Source organism: Phacochoerus africanus, chromosome 12, assembly GCF_016906955.1.
Source record: "Phacochoerus africanus isolate WHEZ1 chromosome 12, ROS_Pafr_v1, whole genome shotgun sequence".
Taxonomy (NCBI): domain Eukaryota; kingdom Metazoa; phylum Chordata; class Mammalia; order Artiodactyla; family Suidae; genus Phacochoerus; species Phacochoerus africanus.
Window position 1 is genome coordinate 30574768 of NC_062555.1, and position 20610 is coordinate 30595377.

General features: G+C 44.2%; 1 protein-coding gene across 3 annotated transcripts; it reads left to right on the forward strand.

The window, feature by feature from the left end:
* Nucleotides 1-14628: 14628 nt before the first annotated feature.
* Nucleotides 14629-20340, forward strand: LOC125112780 (procathepsin L). Of its 3 annotated transcripts, none has more exons than XM_047755191.1 (8): nt 14629-14768; nt 15895-16031; nt 16313-16435; nt 16539-16685; nt 16784-17008; nt 17707-17872; nt 18608-18725; nt 19941-20340. In XM_047755191.1, exons 2-8 carry the CDS (start codon nt 15906-15908, stop codon nt 20038-20040), a joined length of 1005 nt encoding a protein of 334 aa, XP_047611147.1. In that variant the 5' UTR covers nt 14629-14768; nt 15895-15905; the 3' UTR covers nt 20041-20340. The 3 variants fall into 3 exon arrangements, with proteins under 3 accessions (XP_047611147.1, XP_047611145.1, XP_047611146.1); XM_047755189.1 differs by having other exon boundaries at nt 14630-14739; XM_047755190.1 differs by lacking the exon at nt 14629-14768 and adding an exon at nt 14775-14907.
* The last annotated feature ends 270 nt before the right edge of the window (nt 20341-20610 follow it).

The window sequence follows — 20610 nt, forward strand, 5'->3', positions numbered from 1 at the left end:
TCGTTACCTGCTGATTCACAATGGGAACACCTCATGTTGTTGTTTTAAGGAATAAATTAAATTGTGAATTCCAGCTGTGTATGTAAAGTCTCTGGCACAATGCATCTCAATATTGTAAAACAGCAATTAGACCACATTTTGCTTATAAATGAGCTAGTATATACAAGTTGAGAGGAAATGCACATACTCAAACACTACAGGTGAGAGTATGTATCAGATAAACTTTCTTTAGCAAGTAGCTTCATTTCCAGGAATTGGTTTTATTATATTTGCACATGTCTATAATGATACACATGCAAAGATATTCATTGCAGAATTCTTTGTAAGTGAAAAACAAAAACAAATCTAAATGTCCATCATTAAAATAAAAGGAGAGTGATTAAAGGAATTATGATATAGTCAAGCAACAGAATACTATCTTGGAAAGATATCCAAGGTATAACAATGAATGGCTCTGAAATAGAAGAGTTCGTATTACTGATGCCATTTACAATTCTAGGTGTTTGCGTCATGCTTTTGGTGGCGGACAGGGGATGGACTCTGTACGAATTCTGTTAAATTGAACATTTTGCCCCTGAGAAATAACTCCAAGGTGGCGACAGTGTTTGGTTAAACCTTGAAGGCTGAATTATTCCACCACTACCTGTCCTCTGATGAGAATAGCAGCCCTTATTTTCTCTGTGAACACAGGGAAACTTGCAGAGGGTAACGGTGAAGCAACCAGAGGGACACCATGCGGGCGGCCTGAGGGTTGTTCTAGGAAGGTCTCTCCTCCAGAGACTCACATGAGCAGGTCAATAGAGCAGTCAGATAACTTCTTGAGGACTGAGACCAGACATCAGGTCACAATGGGGTAAGCTGAGCAGAGCCAAGTGGCAGACGACAGGCCCTGAGATTATGGCAGAAACACCTGAGTCAACCAGGCACGTTTGATCCATGATGAAGCCCTGATCCACTAGGCAGCCCTGGCCAGATGTCTTTAAATTTTTTTTTTCTTTTCTTTTTAGGGCCGCACCTGCAGCATATGAAAGTTCCCAGGCTAGGGGTCAAATTGGAACTGCAGCTGCTGGCCTACACTACACCCATAGCAACACTGGATCTGAGCCACATCTGTGACCTACACTACAGCTCACAGCAACACTGGATCCTTAACCCACTGAGCAGGGCCAAGGATCGAACCTGAATCCTCATGCTAGTTAGATTCTTAATGCTCTTAGCCACAGTAGGAACTCTCCAGAACATCTTTAATTAAACATCATTCAGGACCCCCTTCCTGATGAAATCAGAGAAGAGGGGGTTGCTGTACTCTCTGAGGCTCATTCTACCAAGGGATGGGAGGGCTACATGGAAAGTTCATCACTTGGGGACCCACAAAAGGAGAAAGTGCCAAGATCATTAGGTCAATAGAGGAAGAAAGGAAGGGCAAGTCTATACATTATCCAAAGGGAGCATTTGATCCATGCCTACGGCATGCACATGAGCTCCGCCAGCACAGGGAACGCATCCGTGTTTGTTCAGCTCGATTCCTCAGCACAGGGCCTGACATAAAGGGACTAGGTAAGGATCCCGGGAATGAATGAACCACGGAACATCACTTTCTGAATCCAGCCATTGCGCTGTTATTATCCCGAGCACCCAGGGCTTCCTTTCCAACACCTTACAAGGGATCCCCAGGAGGAACAGAGTGGAGAAGAAATGGAGCCAACAGCCAGTCCTACGGATCTGGCTAAAGGGCTGGCGGTAAGGACAAGGCTCAGTCATTCGTGTCATCCTGGACCCAGGCCTGGCTCTCTAGGCCAGCGCTGTGTGCCTGAGGCTTCAACTCAAGACCCTTTGCCTCATGCCAAATACTCAGTTTCCTCAAATGAAAGTGGAAGCATATTTTACAATTCTGTCCCTCCATTAGCTGAGTTCAAATCCACCCACAGGTTCATGTGAGTCTCTGGAGGAGAGACCTTCCTAGAACAATACGATGGAAAAACGGAAGAAATTTGGCAAAGGAGCATCCTGAACGGGAAGGGTGCCAGCTCCCATGGTTTTATGGTAATGAAGGGCTCTTTCCCTGAATTGAGATAAAAACATCTCCACTGTGTTACAGTAGGATCCTAGATGAATGGCAAAAGCAATAAACATGATCAATAGACAATACCTCAGTGACAGCAGAAGTCACTGCAATATTAGTGTGTCTTTAGATTGAATATCATTTCTCAAGGATATGTCCATTTTTGAAAGAGAAATTCTCTAAGTGGCTCCTTATATCAATATTCATGTGGAGTTCCCGTCGTGGCGCAGTGGTTAACGAATCCGACTAGGAACCATGAGGTTGCAGGTTCGGTCCCTGCCCTTGCTCAGTGGGTTAATGATCTGGCTTGCTGTGAACTGTGGTGTAGGTTGCAGACACGGCTCAGATCCCGTGTTGCTGTGGCTCTGGCGTAGGCTGGAGGCTATGGCTCCGATTAGACCCCTAACCTGGGAACCTCCATATGCCGTGGGAGTGGCCCAAGAAATAGCAAAAAGACAAAAAAAAAAATTCATGTTATCTCTGATTTTTAATACAATCTCATGGGGTCATTAGAATTATCTACATTTTATAGTGGATGAAACCAGAGTTTGTACAAACTTTGTTTTTTGTTTTTGTTTTTGTCTTTTGTCTTTTTAGGGCCATACCTGCGGCATATGGAGGTTCCCAGGCTAGGTGTCTAATCGGAGCTGTAGCTGCAGATCCAAGCTGCATCTGCGACCTACACCACAGCTCATGGCAATGCTGGATCCTTAACCCACTGAGCAAGGCCAGGGACCGAATCCGAAACCTCACAGTTCCTAATCAGATTCGTTTCCACTGAGCCACGACAGGAACTCCTTTTTTTTTTTTTTTTTTGCAAACTTTATTTGTACAAAGTTTATGCCTACCAGAGATACGATCAGAATTATTTATATCTGAAGACAGTGCAAACTGGGTAGTAAATTGGGTCAAGAGGTACTGAAAGCTGTTGCTTTCATTTTTCCACTGACTTTTTTTCCTTTTTTGGCCGCCCCACAGTGTATGGAATTCCCTGGTCCAGAGATCAGATCTGAGCCACAGTTGCGACCTACGCTGCAGCTGCAGCAATGCTGGATCCTTTAACTCATTGTGCCAGGCCAGGGACCAAACCAGCAACGATAGTGCTGCAAAGATGCCAAAAATCCCACTGCAGTACAGTGGGAACTTCCTACTGACTATTCCAATGAAGGCAAGGTTGTAACATAGAAGGGTTTTAAAGTAGAAATTTGGGAATATTCTGTAATGTTTTCAAAGTGTAGTATTTTCAGCAAAGTATTCTTTTTTTTTTTTTTTTTAACGGCTTCACCTGCGGCATATGAAAGTTCCCAGGCTATGGGCCAAATTGGAGCTGATCTAAGCCACAGCTGTAGCAACACCAGATCACACACTGCAGCTCAAAGCAATGCCAGATCCTTAATCCACTGAGCAAGGCCAGGGATGGAACCCGCATCCTCATGGGTATTCCTGAGGTTTGCTTCCCCCGAACCACAATAGGAGCTCCAGCAAAGCATTCTTATTTATCAGATCTCTCCTCCAGCTTAATCAAAATAACAAACAGGAAGAAGAGAAAGTGTAAATGATCTTCACTGTTGCTTCCAAATCAAAAGAAAGACCAAGAAGATAAAACAGAAATGAAAGTCCCAAAAAGTCACCAGTTTTCTACCCTGTCATTAATTGGGCAAAATGACCAAACTATCCATTTTCAAATGGTAACTCTCTATCACATCTACAGAAAGGTTTCAGTGTCTACTGAATCCAATCCTTACAGCATTCAACAGAGGGAAAGACAGCAACCTTACTCCAAATAAATTTATTATGCTAGGACAGTGGTTTCTTGGAAATAATTAGCTTAAACCTTTAAGATGAGTATCCTCTCCACTGTCATTTTTACCATTTCTCTCATGCAACTCAAACTATTTATTTTTCTTTAATATCCTTCAATGTCCTGTGTGTGTGTGTGTGTGTGTGTGTGTGTGTGTGTGTGTGAATCACCTTTTCTAGGCCAAGAGCTCTTATTTAAGTTTCGATTTGCATTTAATTAGAAAATCCTACTATTTTATAAGCTTAAAACAGGCATACAAGTTGGGGGAAGGAGAATGTTAGTGAGACCTAAGGTTTCACTACTTAATTTCTACTATATCCACTTGGACTGGTAGAATTTACCAAATCCTGACTTTGTGTCTGGATGACTCTGATCTGGTTCTCCTAAGAGATGGGCTGGAGAAGAGTGTCTCGCGTCCTTGGGATCAGGAGGTAATGACAGCCACTTGGCTGACCATCCAAAGAGACCACACACAGTGATGTCCTGGACTGCCTTAGTGGACTCTAGGAGAGTTCTGGAATCCACCAGGACCCTGAGGATGGTGTATTGAGGCCTTAGGGCACCCTTGCTGGCTAGTTCCTGGTCTTGGAGACTCTCTAAGGAAAGAAGTCGTTCTAAGCTCTCTGTGACATTTCTAAGCATCTCAAGGACAGTGAGGAGAGTCTAGGATTTCTATGTCCTGGGAGCGAAGCAAGGTCCCCAAGTCCACCTGAGCCCCAGTGATTTCTGGGCCGAGTACTAGGGTCCCCAGGGAATTGTAGCCAAATTGGTTCTAATTCCTCTCTCAGTCCAATAATTGTCATCCTGCATGGCTATTTATTGCATGTCTGTCATACACTGGAGACTCCAACACTATAAAATAAATTCTCTTCCCTCAAGATGCTTTTGCTGAGGAGACAAGATACCAAGTTACTCTTGGTGTAACTAAAACACTTTTTTTCCCACATCACTCAAATCACTCAAATTATTATTAGTTCCACTTCCCTCTTTGAACTTAGAGGAAAAAATTCTTCTTTTACCGTTTCCCAAATTTTCTCAGTTCAATTCCACTCACTTTTCAGTCATGCAACTATTACTGGACATTATTACTAAGCATTACATGATAATAACTTTTATACTGAGCCAATGGAAATTTAGAAACTGGGACGGTGTGTGTTAGGGTACTGTGCAGAGGGTAGGGTACTGTGCAGAGGGGTGGGTGCATTTAGAAGACACATGCCATGTCCACAGTGTAGATGCCAATTAACCTTGGAATGGCCATCATGTGTGATCCTTGCTCCCTGGACAAGAAACCTGGCATGATGGGCAAAGAAACACTCAGGCAGAACAACTAGACTGCAAGCTTCCTAATTCAACTTGTGATGAGGCTACAAGACTGAAAAGACCTGTGCATTCTGCCATCTGCCTTATTTCTTCTCCTAGGATGAGAGAACACCATCTGGGCACAGGATTCTGTTAATAATAAAATGCATTTAACGAAAAGACAACCCACAGAACAGGAGAAAATCTTTGCAAACGATGCAACAGATGAAGGCCTAGTCTTCAAAATATATGAACAACAAAAAAGCAAACAACCCAATTGAAAAATGGTCAGAAGACCTGAATAGACATCTCTCCAAAGCAGACAGACAATGGACAACAAGCACATGGAAAAATGGTCAACATCGCTAATAATTAGATAAGTGCAAATCAAAACTACAGTGAGGTACCACCTCACACCGGTCAGAATGATGATCATTAATAAGTTTACAAATAACAAATTCTGGAGAGGGTGTGGAGAAAAGGGTACCCTCCTTCACTATTTGTGGGAATGTAAATTAGTACAACCACCATGGAAAAAAGTATGGAGGTACCTCAGAAAACTAAATATAAAACTACCACATGACCCTGCAATCCAATCCTGGGCATATATCTGGAAAGAAAACATTCACCCCTGGAGTTCCCGTTGTGGCTCAGTGGTTGATGAATCCGACTAGGAACCATGAGGTTTTGGGTTCAATCCCTGGCCTCACTCAGTGGGTTAAGGATCCGGCGTTGCTGTGAGCTGTGGTGTAGGTAGCAGACGCGGCTCAGATCCTGCATTGCTGTGGCTATGGCGTAGCCTAGTGGCTACAGCTCCAATTAGACCCCCTAGCCTGTGAACCTCCATATGCTGCAGGTGCGGCCCTAGAAAAGACACAAAAAGACAAAAAAAAAAAAGATACATATGCCCCTATATTCATTGTGGCACTACTTACAATAGCCAAGATATGGAAACAACCTAAATGTCCATCAACAGATGAATGGATTAAGAAGATGTGGTACATATACACAGTGGAATACTACTCAGTCATAAAAAGGACAAAATAATGCCATTTGCAGCAACATGGATGGAACTAGAGATTCTCACACTAAGTGAAGCAAGTCAGGAGAGAAAGACAAATGCCGTATGATATCACTTTTATGAGGAGTCTAAAATATGTAGATGATCCTATCTACAAAACAGGAATAGACCACGGACATGGAGAGCAGACTTGTGGTTGCTGGGGGGACGGGGAGGGAGTGGGATGAATGGGGAGTTTGGGGTTGCTGGATGCAAACGGTAACATTTGGAATGGATGGGCAATAGCGTCCACTGTACAGCACAGGGAACTGTGTGTGATTGGGTCTCTTTGCTGAACAACAGAAATTGAAGAAACATTGTAAGTCAACTATGCTTTAATTTAAAAAAAATATAAATTTTAAAAAATGCATTTAAAAGAAGCAGTTGTTGCTTCCTCCAACCAGAACTCTATTTTATACTGAACTTTTTACATGCTATTTCATCTGGCCATGCTAGCGGTGACCCCCAAGAAAGATCAATTCTCAAAAGTAGAAACTGGGTTTTCCAGTGGATTCTACAGATGTAAGAATAAAAGCTTAGGGAGTTCCCACTGTGGCTCAGTGGTAACAAATCTGCCTAGTGTCCATGAGGATGTGGGTTCGATCCCTGGCTCTGCTCAGTGGGTTAGGGATCCCTCGTTGCTGTGGCTGTGGTGTAGGCCGGTAGCTACAGCTCTGATTTGACCCCTAGCCTGGGAACTTCCATATGCTGTGGGTTCGGCCCTAAAAAAAAAAAAAAAAAAAAAAAAAAAAGGAAAGAAAGAAAGAAAGAAATCACCAGAGTAGAGTCAGTAATTCAGCAAAATTACCAAGGCTTCTACTGAAAAAGTTTCCCTGGTTTTAGTTTTTGAGGTGATCATTTAGGGAATTGGGGATGCTTGATTATATGATAAAGTTTCCTTTTTGTGGCTTCAGTTTTGTTTTTTTAAAGGAGTATTTCATGTGTGTGTTTTTAGAATTGGTGAATAAATGAACCTCACTTTTTAAATACCCGAGCTTCTCAAAATCATGAGTCACCGAAGCACTGTCCTCAGAGGTAGGCTTAAAAATCTGACAATGAATTGATCATAGGTAGAGCTTTTGTCTCTGAGAAATGACCGAGCAAAGAAACATCCAGGCAGGACAGGGCAAAACACCCTCCTGGAAGCTGATGGGGTGGGAAGAGGCCCAGCCCAGTGCAGGCAGCATGCCTTCTGAGTGGCTAACCTGTCTTTTCCTCCTATCAGCATGGCACCAGGTAAGCTGGCAGCAGCATTGAAGTCCAGAGCCTGGCCCTGGGGAGCTCTGGTTCCTTAGCTCACGATGTCCTCAGTGCTCACATTTCATTCTCCTGCTGCCCTCTGGTACCCAGAGTCCAGGGTCCCAAGGGAGTGACAGGGTCTGGCGGGGAGGGATGAAGGCAGAGTCTCCAAAGTTCATTCCCTTTCCAAGCCCTCCTGACCTGAAGCAATTTATTTCTTCACTTTAGAGAGGAATCAGGCACCATCCTTGATGCTGTGTATCCCACTGCTGTGACCCCTTCATCTCTAAAACAGGGCATTCGACAGCACCCATCTCCTGGTGCCATGGTTCTCCAAGCGGGTCCCCTGACCAGCAGCATTTGCATCACTTGGGAACTTGTTAGAAAAGAAAATTCTGGAACGCCATCCCAGACACACTGAATCAGACCCCATTGATTTGCCACAAGCCCTACCCCCACCCCCAGGAGACGCTGCTGTACCTCCCACAGGTTTGAGAACCCCTGTCTTGGGGGTCTTAAGAGTAAACGAAGAAGGATGCTCAGAACAGTGCCTGGCACCTGTGTTATTTAGCTTTTAGAATCAACATTGTCATCATCATCACAGGAATTTTTTTTTTGTCTTGTTATTTTATTTTATTTGTATTTACGTATTTATTTATTTATTTATTTGCTTTTTAGGGCCTCACTCTCAGCATATGGAGGTTCCCAGGCTAGAGGTCTAATCAGAGCTGTAGCCTATGCCACAGCCACAGCAACACAGGATCCGAGCCACATCTGTGACCGACACCATAGCCCCCGATAATGCCGGATCCTGAGCGAGGCCAGGGATCGAACCCACAACCTCATGGTTCCTAGTCAGATTTGTTTCCGCTGTGCCATGACAGGAACTCCCCAGCAATTTTTTCTAATCATGTTTTAATTTCCGGGAGTACCAGCTACTCACAGATGGAGATGCCCTTCCTGTGGAACACTGCTCCCCCCAGACCCTCCCCCCTCAGGAATATACGCAAGCTCTCACAGCACAAAGGTCTCCTCTGTCTTGACCGTTTCACGTAATGATACAGGGTGTCCTCAGGGAAAGACTTTAGGCAAGGAAATGCAAGGAAAGACTTTATTGCTGGGGACAGCTGTAAAAGGGAGATGCTCAAAGCCTATACCAGAAAGGTCTCAGGACATGAGTGGGTGAGCAATGCTTTTATTATTATTATTATTATTATTATTATTATTATTATTATTATTATTATTGTCTTTTTGCCATTTCTTGGGCTGCTCCTGTGGCACATGGAGATTCCCAGGCTAGGGGTCCAATTGGAGCTGTAGCCACCGGCCTTCGCCAGAGCCACAGCAATGCAGGATCTGAGCTGCGTCTGCAACCTACACCACAGCTCACGTCAACACCAGATCCTTAACCCACTGAGCAAGGCCAGGGATCAAACCTGCAACCTCATGGTTCCTAGTCAGATTCGTTAACCACTGAGCCACGACAGAAACTCCAGCAATGCTTTTATATAGAGAGACTGTGGAAATAGGTGGTGGTGGAAAGAATAAGGGGGAAGGGGAGGTAATAAAAACTGCTGTGTGGGAAGCTTGAAACCTAAAGAACTGTGCACTAACAGGAGAGTCAAGGCAGGAACTGTTGTCTGTAATCAGGCACATTAGCAAAGAAGTTAGAGACTGGGAAGATCACAGAGAGTTTAGAGTTTGGCTGTCCTAGTGAAGCCAGCCCAAGTATACATTAAACACAAGTTTGGATGGACCTTGCCAAGGAACTGGTTCTTATGTATACCGTGTGTAGTAGGCTCCGTAATGGCCCCCAAATATATCAGGTCTTAATTCTTGGAACCTATGTTACTTTATATTGTAAAGATTCTGTAAATACAACCGAGAATTTTGTTTTTGTTTTTGTCTTTCGTCGTTTTAGGGCCACACCTGCGGCATATGGAGGTTCCCAGGCTAGGGGTCCAACTGGATCTGTAGCCGCCGATCTTCGCCACAGCCACAGCAATGCCAGATCCAAGCCGTGTATGCGACCTACACCACAGCCCCTGGCAACACAGGATCCTTAACCCACTGAGCTAGGCCAGGGATTGAACCCACAACCTCACGGTTCCTAGTCGGATTCGTTTCTGCTGCACCACGACAGGAACTCCAAATATGATGAAGAATTTTGAAGAGCGATTACCCTGCATTATCTGGGTGGGCCCTAAATGCCCAAGTGTTCTTATAAAGAGAGGAGAAATCTTCCATAGACTGAAGAGGGGAAGGCAATATGACCACAGAGCAGAGATGAGAGTGATGCAGCCCCAAACCAAGGAGGACCTGGAGCCCCCAGAAACTAGACAAGGAGAGGGACAGGTTCTCCCCTAGAACCTCTGGAGAGAGTACCACCCTTCAAACCCTGGTTTTCAGCCCTGATGACACTGATTTTGAACTTCTGACTTCTATAAGAAAATAAATCCGGAGTTCCCGTCGTGGCGCAGTGGTTAACGAATCCGACTAGGAACCATGAGGTTGCAGGTTCGGTCCCTGCCCTTGCTCAGTGGGTTAAGGATCCGGCGTTGCTGTGAGCTGTGGCGTAGGTCGAAGACGCGGCTAGGATCCTGTGTTGTTGTGGCTCTGGTGTAGGCTGGCAGCTACAGCTCCGATTAGACCCTCTAGCCTGGGAACATCCATATGCTGCGGGAGCAGCCCAAGAAATGGCAAAAAAAGACCAAAAAAAAAAGAAAGAAAGAAAGAAGAGAAAAGAAATCCTCAATGCTTTAAGTCATCAAGTTTGTGGGAGTTTGTTACAGCAGCCATAAGAAACTAATACATGTTATTTCATGAAAAGACTTTTTCAGATTTGAGGAAGAGCTCCTCTGGCATCCAAAGGAAATTTTGTGGATTATACCCTTATCCTTCAAAGTCAGCTCCTATGTTACCTACTGCACCAATATGCTTTGCCATATAAATATATCGAACTTACATAAATATACCAATCATGACTGTGCTCATATGGTGTAAAATCAAGATTACTCTAGTTAAGCCCTGAGTAAAAACTGGAAAGCTTCAGAAAATCTGCCAGTAAAGTTACATGTAGAATGAGTCTAAGTAAATGGACAGACTACACAAGGAGCAGTCAATGAGCACAAAGCTAAGAGTTTAATTAATTCCTGTGGATTGATTTACTCACTTAACAAATTGGCTGACTGTTTAACCCTATAGGAAAAAGAAGATTACAGTAGCTTGGGAAAATAAGTTATTTCACAAGTGGTTTCACAGGAACACATTGGAGGGGGTTGATACATTGAAACAGGAGCCCCATTGTCCTGTGGGGCTCCTGGACACAAAAGCCTTTCTGTGTCCCCCATTTCTTGTTCGTAGGAAATAAGCTTCATTCAGCCTCCATGACCTTCCCTGAGTTCCAAAAGGGCAGATGCAAACAGCTGCTCATCAGGGAAGAGAGGGGATGAGGAGACAAGGGAGAAACAGACAAGAAACAATGATGCTGGGAGTTCCCATTTTGGTGCGGCAGGTTAAGAATCTGGCATTAAAAAAAAAAAAAAAAAAAAAAAGGAGTTCCCGTCGTGGCGCAGTGGTTAACGAATCCGACTAGGAACCATGAGGTGGCGGGTTCGGTCCCTGCCCTTGCTCAGTGGGTTAACGATCCGGCGTTGCCGTGAGCTGTGGTGTAGGTTGCAGATGCGGCTCGGATCCCGAGTTGCTGTGGCTCTGGTGTAGGCCGGTGGCTACAGCTCCAATTCAACCCCTAGCCTGGGAACCTCCATATGCCGAGGGAGCGGCCCAAGAAATAGCAACAACAACAACAACAACAAAAGACAAAAGACAAAAAAAAAAGAATCTGGCATTGTCTCTGCAGCAGTGGGTTCAATCCCCAGCCTGGTGCAGTTGGACTAAAGATCCAGCATTGCCGAAGCTGTGGCATAAGTGGAGCTGCAGCTCAGATTACATCCCTGCCTGAGAAAAATCCATGCAGAGGGTGTGGCCAGAAAAAAAAGAAAGAAACAATGGTGCAATCTTGGAGCAGGATCCCGGTTCCTCCTGAAGGGATACACATAACAATATCTTTGAGCTTCTACAGAACTAAAACCCCCAATGAATGGAAGACATTAGCTATTTGATGACGCTTTCTTCATTCCAGAGAGAAAGTCACAGTTTGATAACCTCCAGAAACCACAAGAGCCCATCAGGAGACTACTCAAAGTCAGATGATCTCTAGATTGAAGAAAAGCAGGCCTGATCCTTACCAGCAACCCTGACCCTTGAACCTTGATGGTAAGAATCCTCAGAAATCTCCAGGTTATGTTTGTTTGTTTGTTTGTTTTGGCCATGCCCACAGCTTGTGAAAATTCCTGGGCCGGGGTTTGAACCTGTTCCACAGCATCAACAGTGACAATGCAGGATCCTTAACCTGTTGCACCTCAAGGGAACTCTAAGGACACAGGGTTTTGAGGGCATTCGTCCACTGTGTCCCTCTTTGCCTGGCAAAGCAATAAAGCTCTTCTTTTCTACCCCACTCAAAACTCTGTCCTCCCAGATTCAATTCGGCGTCCATGCACAGAGGCCGAGTTTCCCCGTCAGTATTGGAGGGAATTGTTAAGTGGCTTCAGGGTCTTTTTTTTTTTTGTCTTTTTAGGGCCATACCATATGGAGGTTCCCAGGCTAGGGGTCGAATTAGAGCTGTAGTCCCCGGCCTACACCACAGCCACAGCAACATAGGACCTGAGCCACATCTGCTACCAACACAACACCACAGCTCATGGCAACGCTGGATCCTTAACTCACTGAGCAAGGCTGGGGTTGAACCTGCATCCTCATCGATGCTAGTCAGATTCATTTCCACTGAGCTACGTCAGGAACTCCGATTCAGGGTCTTAAATACCATCCACAGGAGGTTTGCTCATTCCGTTATGGTTTAAAATTTCCAGAGATGAAATAAAGAATTTATGTTCTATTTCACTAGTGAGCAAAAGAAATGCTGACAGATGCACACAAAAATACACTTTCACAGATACTGCATCTTAGCATTTTAGTAGGAATCACTAAGTTTTACCAACTGCATTTTATCAAAGGCTAAGGCTTGTCTACTTGGCTAAAATGTGCCTATTTCAATAACTAGCATTTATCTAACTCACTCTGCAGAGAAATGGGAGAAGAAGCAAAGGAACCCAATAGTTGGTAATAACAAATCTCTGCAATGCATTATCTAACAGGTAGATAATAATCCACTCCCTTAGTTAAATGGCTTTCTCCTGAATTTAGACATCATTTGATTTAATTTTAGGTTCTGAGCACATTTGTTATAAAAAGAGCCTACTCTTCCCTCCGTTGCATTTGTATCACATTCTAAGAAACAAGGGGCTCCCGCTCTTCAAAGTAGCACCACCAGCCACACAGTTTCCTGTCAGACTATTGCTCAAGTTACAGACATTCATGAAATAACAGGTGTTTCCACCACCTGCAATCTTCAGGAGGTGTGACCCAGGGCAAGTGTAAAACCCACGTGCTAGAGTAACTTGGATTTTTTGTGATAAACTGAGTAAACAAACGGACAATGGCTAGATTTTGTATGACAATAGAACCCTGACCTACAAAAGGCATCTCTGCAGCAACCAACTCAAAACAGGACTTCCTGAATGGCTACAAACTTATTTCTGCTTCCATTTGCAGGACAAACCAGAGAAATCCAAATATTCTCCCCAAACCAATCACACAAGATGTTCCATTTCTAGTTAATCCTCCTCCAGCTCCCTCATAACAGTTTCAAATCAGGGTTTATGGAAATGTCAGTTTTTTCCTTATAAAGCTTTTCCTCACCCTCCTCATAGCAAGTTGTTCCCACGTGGTTGGTCTTCCTTTACTTCCAAGTGTGACAGCCAATGACTAATCCTAAAAAAAAGAAGAAAAAAAAAATCTCCAGCCATATGCAATACAATGTATTTTTGTAACCACATGAGAATTTCATGCCCCTAGTTGTGTTTGAGAGGAAAGAGATTAGATTCTACTTCAAAGGGGATATAATATGAATTTTAATAAGTTGATTTTTACAAAGACTATTCATCTGTGCCTCTACAAAGGTTATCAACTTAATTTTAACTAAGAGTTTACAGATCGACATGCACTGTGATTCTATTTTTTGTTATATAAATATCCCTAGAACAGAGTTAATGGGGGAGGGGAAGGGAGTGTTTATTTTCTAAAACATATTTTCTATAACGAATGTTTCTTACATAACTTTAAAAAGTAAAGTTCCTGATTAAACTCCTTAAATCTTTAGCTCTAGTTTTTCCTCCATCTAAAAGACGTCTTCAAGCCAGTTAAATCTAAACCCTGACATTAAATGTGACTAAACTACTTTTTTTAAAAAAAAAATGTACCTTTCCTGTATCTCAAGAGAAGCACTTTGGATACTAAGGAAGACTTAATGACCCAAAATGCAGAGGGAAGAAATGCGGTTTATGCCCTTTCTCAAACACTCGTCTCCCCTTTTTATTAAGCCAAATTTTCCTGGAAATAACTCGTTTTTGTTGGTTTTGAGAAAGGACTGAAAGGCGAGAAGAATCCCTCACTGGGGAGGACAGGAACAGGGCATTGCAAAATGCCACGACTTCCCTGTGAAGGTCCCCTTTCCCTCCTCCTGGGATTTGGGCCACGATCAACGCGTTCTTGTGTTTTAAAACACTGTAATTCCGCTTGGATTCTCCTCAATCCCGCGGGCTCAGCACTCCTCCGCCCCGCCCCACCTGTGCTGTGAAGCGGGAATCCCTAGACTAGACAGTTCTCAGCCCCGCCGCAGATTTTCACCCCAAACTCTTAAGACTAAAGGAGGCGCAGGGTTACGCTCAAAGTTCACTTGGGGGTTCCTCTTAAGCGTCTTTTCGTGAACGAGCGCCAAATTCGAGGTAATTAGTTGATCTGGATCCCTAGGGAGGCGCTGGACATCCCCGCCGCCTCCTCAGCGCTGCCCAGAGGCCCCCAGCTCTACTCTTCGGTTCTGGACAAAAAAGCACGCAGGCACGCGGCCAGGCCTCCCCTGGAACAGGTTGGGACACAGCGGCGTCACGCGCCGGGAGTACTCACGCCCGGAGGCCCCGCCTACTTGCCAGATCAGCCAATCGCGGCGCAGGCAGGCGGTGGGGGCGGGGCCGGGCGGGCCGCAACCCCGGGTCTTAAAGGCTGAGTCAGGCGCGACCCGGCCAGAACCTCGAGCCACCGCCAATTTAGGAGAGATACGTACGTCCGTGGAGTGCGCCTGCGTAGCGGTGGAAGCCGCAGGTCAGCGACCCAGTTCGGGGCCGAGGCGGGTACAGAACCGGGACTGGAGGAGGGGCTATCCAGGGATTCCGGAGAAGGGGCAGGCGCGACTCCCGGGAACGCCATCGTCTGCCCGCCTCAAGTTGATGAGGCTGGGTCGGCGCTGCCTCGAGCTTTGGCAGCCTTGAGGTGGGGAAGGGGGAAGGGCGATTTGGGGAAATCCAGGGCGGAGCTGAGACCACCCGAGGGTCCCTAGGCCGGTCAGCCTCGGGGAGGAGATGGGCGCAAGTCTGCGTTGGTCGCGGCAGTCTGTCCCCCCCGCCCCCACGAATGATGGGCTGTGGGGCCCGTCGCTCCCTGTATGAGTAAACATTTTCTGGAAGTGGCGGGCGTGTGCGGAGGGCTGGGAGCAGGGCGGCACGCCTCTGGCCTGGCCCCTCCTGTAGCACGGTTGCGGGCTCAGCCGGGTTCTCTGAGCCCCGGGAGTCTGGCCCTCTTCCGACGGGCCAGACTGGGTGCTCTGAGTTCCGTCTGCCACAGGATCGCTGGGTTTGGGGGCGAGGAAGGGGGTGGGGGCTACATACGACAAGGGTAGGCACGGTGGAGCGCTGGGCACATTCTCTGCCCGCTTTCTCCTGGGAAGGGAGCAGACTGGGAAGGCCTTCCAAAAAAGGTTTCAAATAAAATAGAGCAGATTCAATGGCATATCTCACCCCTGCCTTACGTGAGTTCGGAGGAAACTCTTGGGGACCAGGCCCCTACTTAGGATCAGGCATCCTAATAAATAAAATTCCTGGGTCACCTTGGTACCTTCAGTAAATAACATGGATCAATGATTTCTTAGTTTTTACCTTAAAATTCCGACCCATAAGGTACACCAGAAACCCTAAAAATTATCGTTGTACTCATAGTGAAGTCTCTTTCAGTTCTTATAGCATTTGTTAGCCAATTTTTCCTTTTGATGGCAGAATCAAATACCTATACTTTGTAAGTCTTGGACCTGGTTATTCTCCCCTGATATCCTTAGCCTTCTTCCACAGACCTTCCATAAATATTTGAGAAGATCATTTAAATGTTTTACTCCAACATAGTGGCTCTATAATATCTCAAGAGAAAGTAGGACAGCTTTTTTAAAGGATTGATCTCATCAAACACTAATTTCTTTTCCCTTCCTAGGTTTTTGAAACATGAAACCTTCACTCTTCCTGACCGCCCTTTGCTTGGGAATAGCCTCAGCTGCTCCAAAACTTGATCAAAATTTAGATGCAGACTGGTACAAGTGGAAGGCAACACACAGGAGACTCTATGGCATGGTTGGTAACATGTAAAAGGGAGCCTACCGAGAATAGTTCATGCTTTTGGAGTTTGTAGCCAGAGAGTATTTCTGGAGGTTAGCTTTTTCCAAAGCCGTAACTTAATGGCACCTATTTCTGAACACAGCATGGGCGTATTTCCCTATGTCAGAGCTTGGAGAACAGCTTCCAGAAGTATAAAGCCATCCCTGATGATAGTTTTCCTTCTTCTCTGTCTACAAATCCACTTGGTGAGCATGGGTTGAATTTGAAGTAGAAGTAAAAATGATCATTGCCTCTAGAATGAAGAAGGATGGCGGAGAGCCGTATGGGAGAAGAATATGAAAATGATTGAACTGCACAATCAGGAATACAGCCAAGGGAAACATGGCTTCAGCATGGCCATGAATGCCTTTGGTGACATGGTGAGTATGGCCTGAGTTGCTGAACTTTGTGTGCTTCCTCTGCTCTGTACTTTAGCACAATAACCTCTTGCTTTTTCAACCTTTTATTTACTTGTCCTTAAAGACCAATGAAGAATTCAGGCAGGTGATGAATGGCTTTCAAAACCAGAAGCACAAGAAGGGGAAAGTGTTCCACGAATCTCTTGTTCTTGAGGTCCCCAAATCGGTAGATTGGAGAGAAAAAGGCTATGTCACTGCTGTGAAGAATCAGGTATGACAGTAAGCAGATCTTCATAAGAGTGTTTGGATGTATGGGCTCTTGTTAGTCTTTGTATTTGTCTTGTAAACTGATGGCTTTTTTATTTTCAGGGTCAGTGTGGTTCTTGTTGGGCTTTTAGTGCCACCGGCGCCCTTGAAGGACAGATGTTCCGGAAAACCGGCAAACTTGTTTCACTGAGTGAGCAGAACCTGGTGGACTGTTCTCGGCCTCAAGGCAATCAGGGCTGCAATGGTGGCCTAATGGATAATGCCTTCCAGTACGTGAAGGACAATGGAGGCCTGGACACAGAGGAATCCTATCCGTACCTTGGAAGGGTAAATGGAGCGCCTTCTCTTGCCATTACAGCTCTGCTTTTGAACATTTTCAGAGATAACAGACACCATACTCAATGTTCGCATTTTAGATGCAAACTGTCATAACTGTCATAAATTATCAGCTATTGCACAGTTCTCTGATTAGATGATTAGCATAGCTTGTCTCTACATAACATGGAGAATACATACACCATTCTGCATATAACATGAATTTTTCTAAAGTGAGAAATTTCTTTCTTTCTTTCTTTCTTTTTGTCTTTTGTCTTTTTGGGCCGCACCCTCGGCATATGGAGGTTCCCAGGCTAGGGGTCAAATCAGAGCTGTAGCTGTAGGCCACAGCCTTGTCTGTGACCTACACCACAGCTCATGGCAACACCAGATCCTTAACCCACTGAGTGAGGCTGGGGATCTAACCTGCATCCTTGTGGATGGTAGTCAGATTTGTTTCCACTGAGCCATGACAAGAACTCCAAACAGTGAGAAAGTTCTGATGGCCAAGTAGACCTAAGGGATCTTATTGAAGAAACATCTACTAATTTTTCAATTTCAAACCAGTCAAGAGCATTTTGCTTCCTTTATAAGAAAATTGACTTAGAAATCATTAAGCTGCAAACTGCTGAGTCTTGTGATCCTAAAATTCATGTTTCCCTGAAGGTAGATGGTCGTAATCAAGTCTCTTTCCCCTTTGCCTTTAAAAGGAAACAAACAGCTGTACCTATAAGCCCGAGTGTTCTGCTGCCAACGACACCGGCTTCGTGGACATCCCTCAGCGGGAGAAGGCCCTTATGAAGGCAGTCGCAACTGTGGGGCCCATCTCTGTTGCTATTGATGCGGGCCATTCATCTTTCCAGTTCTATAAGTCAGGTAGGTGTTTGTCTTTAATTATAAAAATTTAGGCAGGCAGCATAGTGATTGACTTTGGTATGCAATCCTGTTTTTAGGACTGTAGAATTTTTAGTGTATGCATTTAATAACAGGGAGGTTTCCACTTGATATTTAAGCATTTTCTCATGATAACAAACTCTTCATAAAATTTTTAAGTGGCTATGTAATCCATTAGCTATATACAACCTAATTTATGTAACTATTTTCTGGTTGCTGGGCCCTCTTTCCAAAAATTTTTTGCTACTGTAGTTAGAACTGTAAAGAACCCGTGGTTCAGGTATTGTGTGTGTGTGTGTGTGTGTGTGTGTGTGTGTGTGTCTGTGTCTGTGTGCGCAAGCACACACATGCGCTCTTCTCTCAGTTGCCATGGTAGGAGTAGAAGGGATTATGCTAGTTAATGTTAGTAGTTAGTAGGTGAGTGCCTACATCACCTTAGCGTAGATAACTAGATCTTATTATTGAAAAAAAAGTTTTAAATAGAAAATTTATCTAAGATTGTGCTGAATTTCTTTGATTTCTGGTGAGTTGAATTTTCCGTTTTCCTTTTCATTGACCAATACTATTTTTTTTGTCACCAATTTAAGTCTTACTTAGAATTTGTTTAGGGCATTTCACTGAAATTTGAAATGCCTCTCTTAGCTGGTTGATAAGGGTGGGTTACTGTCAGGTTACACTTGGAACTCCTCACCCCAACATTGGCTTTCACTCTCCCAGGCATTTATTATGATCCAGACTGCAGCAGCAAAGACCTGGATCATGGTGTTTTGGTGGTTGGCTATGGCTTTGAAGGAACTGATTCAAACAGCAGTAAATTTTGGATTGTCAAGAACAGGTATGAAACTCCAATGTTTACATTTTAAATTGAAAAGGGAAATCCTTGATGTTCCCGTCATGGCTTAGCGGTAACAAACCCGATTAGAATCCGTGAGGATGCGGGTTCTGTCCCTGGCCTCACTCAGGAGGTTAAGCATCCGGTGTTACTGTGAGCTGTGGTGTAGGTCACAGACATGGCCCGAATCCTGCGTTGCTGTGGCTGTGGCATAGGACAGCAGATACAGCTCCAATTCAGCCCCAGCCTGGGAACATCCATATGCCACAGGTGCAGCCCTAAAAACACACAAAAAAGGGGCATCCTTGTTTGGAATTACTATTTGATTTCAGGTCCAAAACAGCTCAATTTTGAAATCCCAGAAGTCTTTCTCCCACTTCCAGTAAACACAGAAGTACTGATATGTGATTATCAGTTTCTGTAACAAGCTTGTTGTGATTATTGTGTATTTATAGCACTGCATTTCTGAATTCAGAATTTTCTTAATTCAGAAACATCTCAGAGTTCCCTCTGTGACACAGTGGGTTAAGAACCTGACTAGCAGCTCGGAATGCTGGATAAGCATGGATTTAATCCCTAGCCTGGTGCAGTAGGTTAGGGATCTGGGCATTGCCACAACTACAAAGATCAGCAGCTGCAGCTCAGATTCAATCCCTGGCCTGGGAACTTCCGTGTACTATGAGTGCAGCCGTTAAAAGAAAAACACATCTAGCCCCAAGGGTTCCAGATAAGGCATTTTGCACCTATAGAGTTGAGGGCTGGTTTCCTTTTTCTGTCTCTCATTTTTGAACAAGGAATAAATAGGTGTCTCTGCTGATTCTTTCAGTCTGAAAGACCGTCCAGCAATCAGATGCCTCTGTCCATCCTTTTGTTATCACTTGATGTCCTGTCATTGCAATTCTGCTTCCTAGCTCTCAGAGGTCTTTGAGGGGTTATGAGGATCAAATTTCACAACTAAAGTTCTTTACTTGAGATGAGGTGTGAGATAGCCTGTGGAGATAGCCTACTACTTTGGACTCCCAGTTCTGCCACAATTTCTTATCTTAAAAAAGTCAAGATAAGGACCCACAGGAATTAAGATACTTAGAAATGTAACAGAACTTCAAATAGTACCTGATAATGGTAAGCCCTGTTTTAAAGATTAGTGTTTATTATTATGAATGAAGCTCATGTGGACCTGATTCCTTCTATAAAGTGGAAAACACGTTCTTCTTTCAGTTGGGGTCCAGAATGGGGCTGGAACGGCTACGTAAAAATGGCCAAAGACCAGAACAACCACTGTGGAATTTCCACAGCAGCCAGCTATCCCACCGTGTGAGCTGACGGATGGTGAGAATAGAGGACCTGAGGACAGCATATCTGGAGGAATTTTATCTTAAAACTGACCAAACCCTTATTGTGTAAGATAAGACACTTGAATCATTGAGGATCCAAGTTGTGACTTGAATTCTGTGACATTTTTATAAGGGTAAAATGTTACCACTACTTTAATTACTTGTTATAAATAGCTTTATAATGTTGAAGATTCATTGCTTAACTCTAAGACTTTTGAATTTTCATTTTTTTAAAGGATGTATAAAACTTTACCTTTTAAAATAAATTTGAATTCAGTACATAATGGCGAAACTTTCTCTTTTTAATGCATTGACTTGTAGGATTTGTAATTGGGCTGTAAAGACATAACTGAAGTGCCAGGGGTGCATTAAGATAAAGACACTGGGTGGCTTTCTGGATCTTCTAGTTGCAAATACGCAGATTTTAGAGTAGCTGCTCATGAGCTGTGTTGATCCAACTCTTGAATCTCACAAAATGTGACAATCTGGAAGGACAAAGATAAATTGTTTTAATTAAAGAAGTACAATTCATTTTTTAGAAAAGTGAATAGACA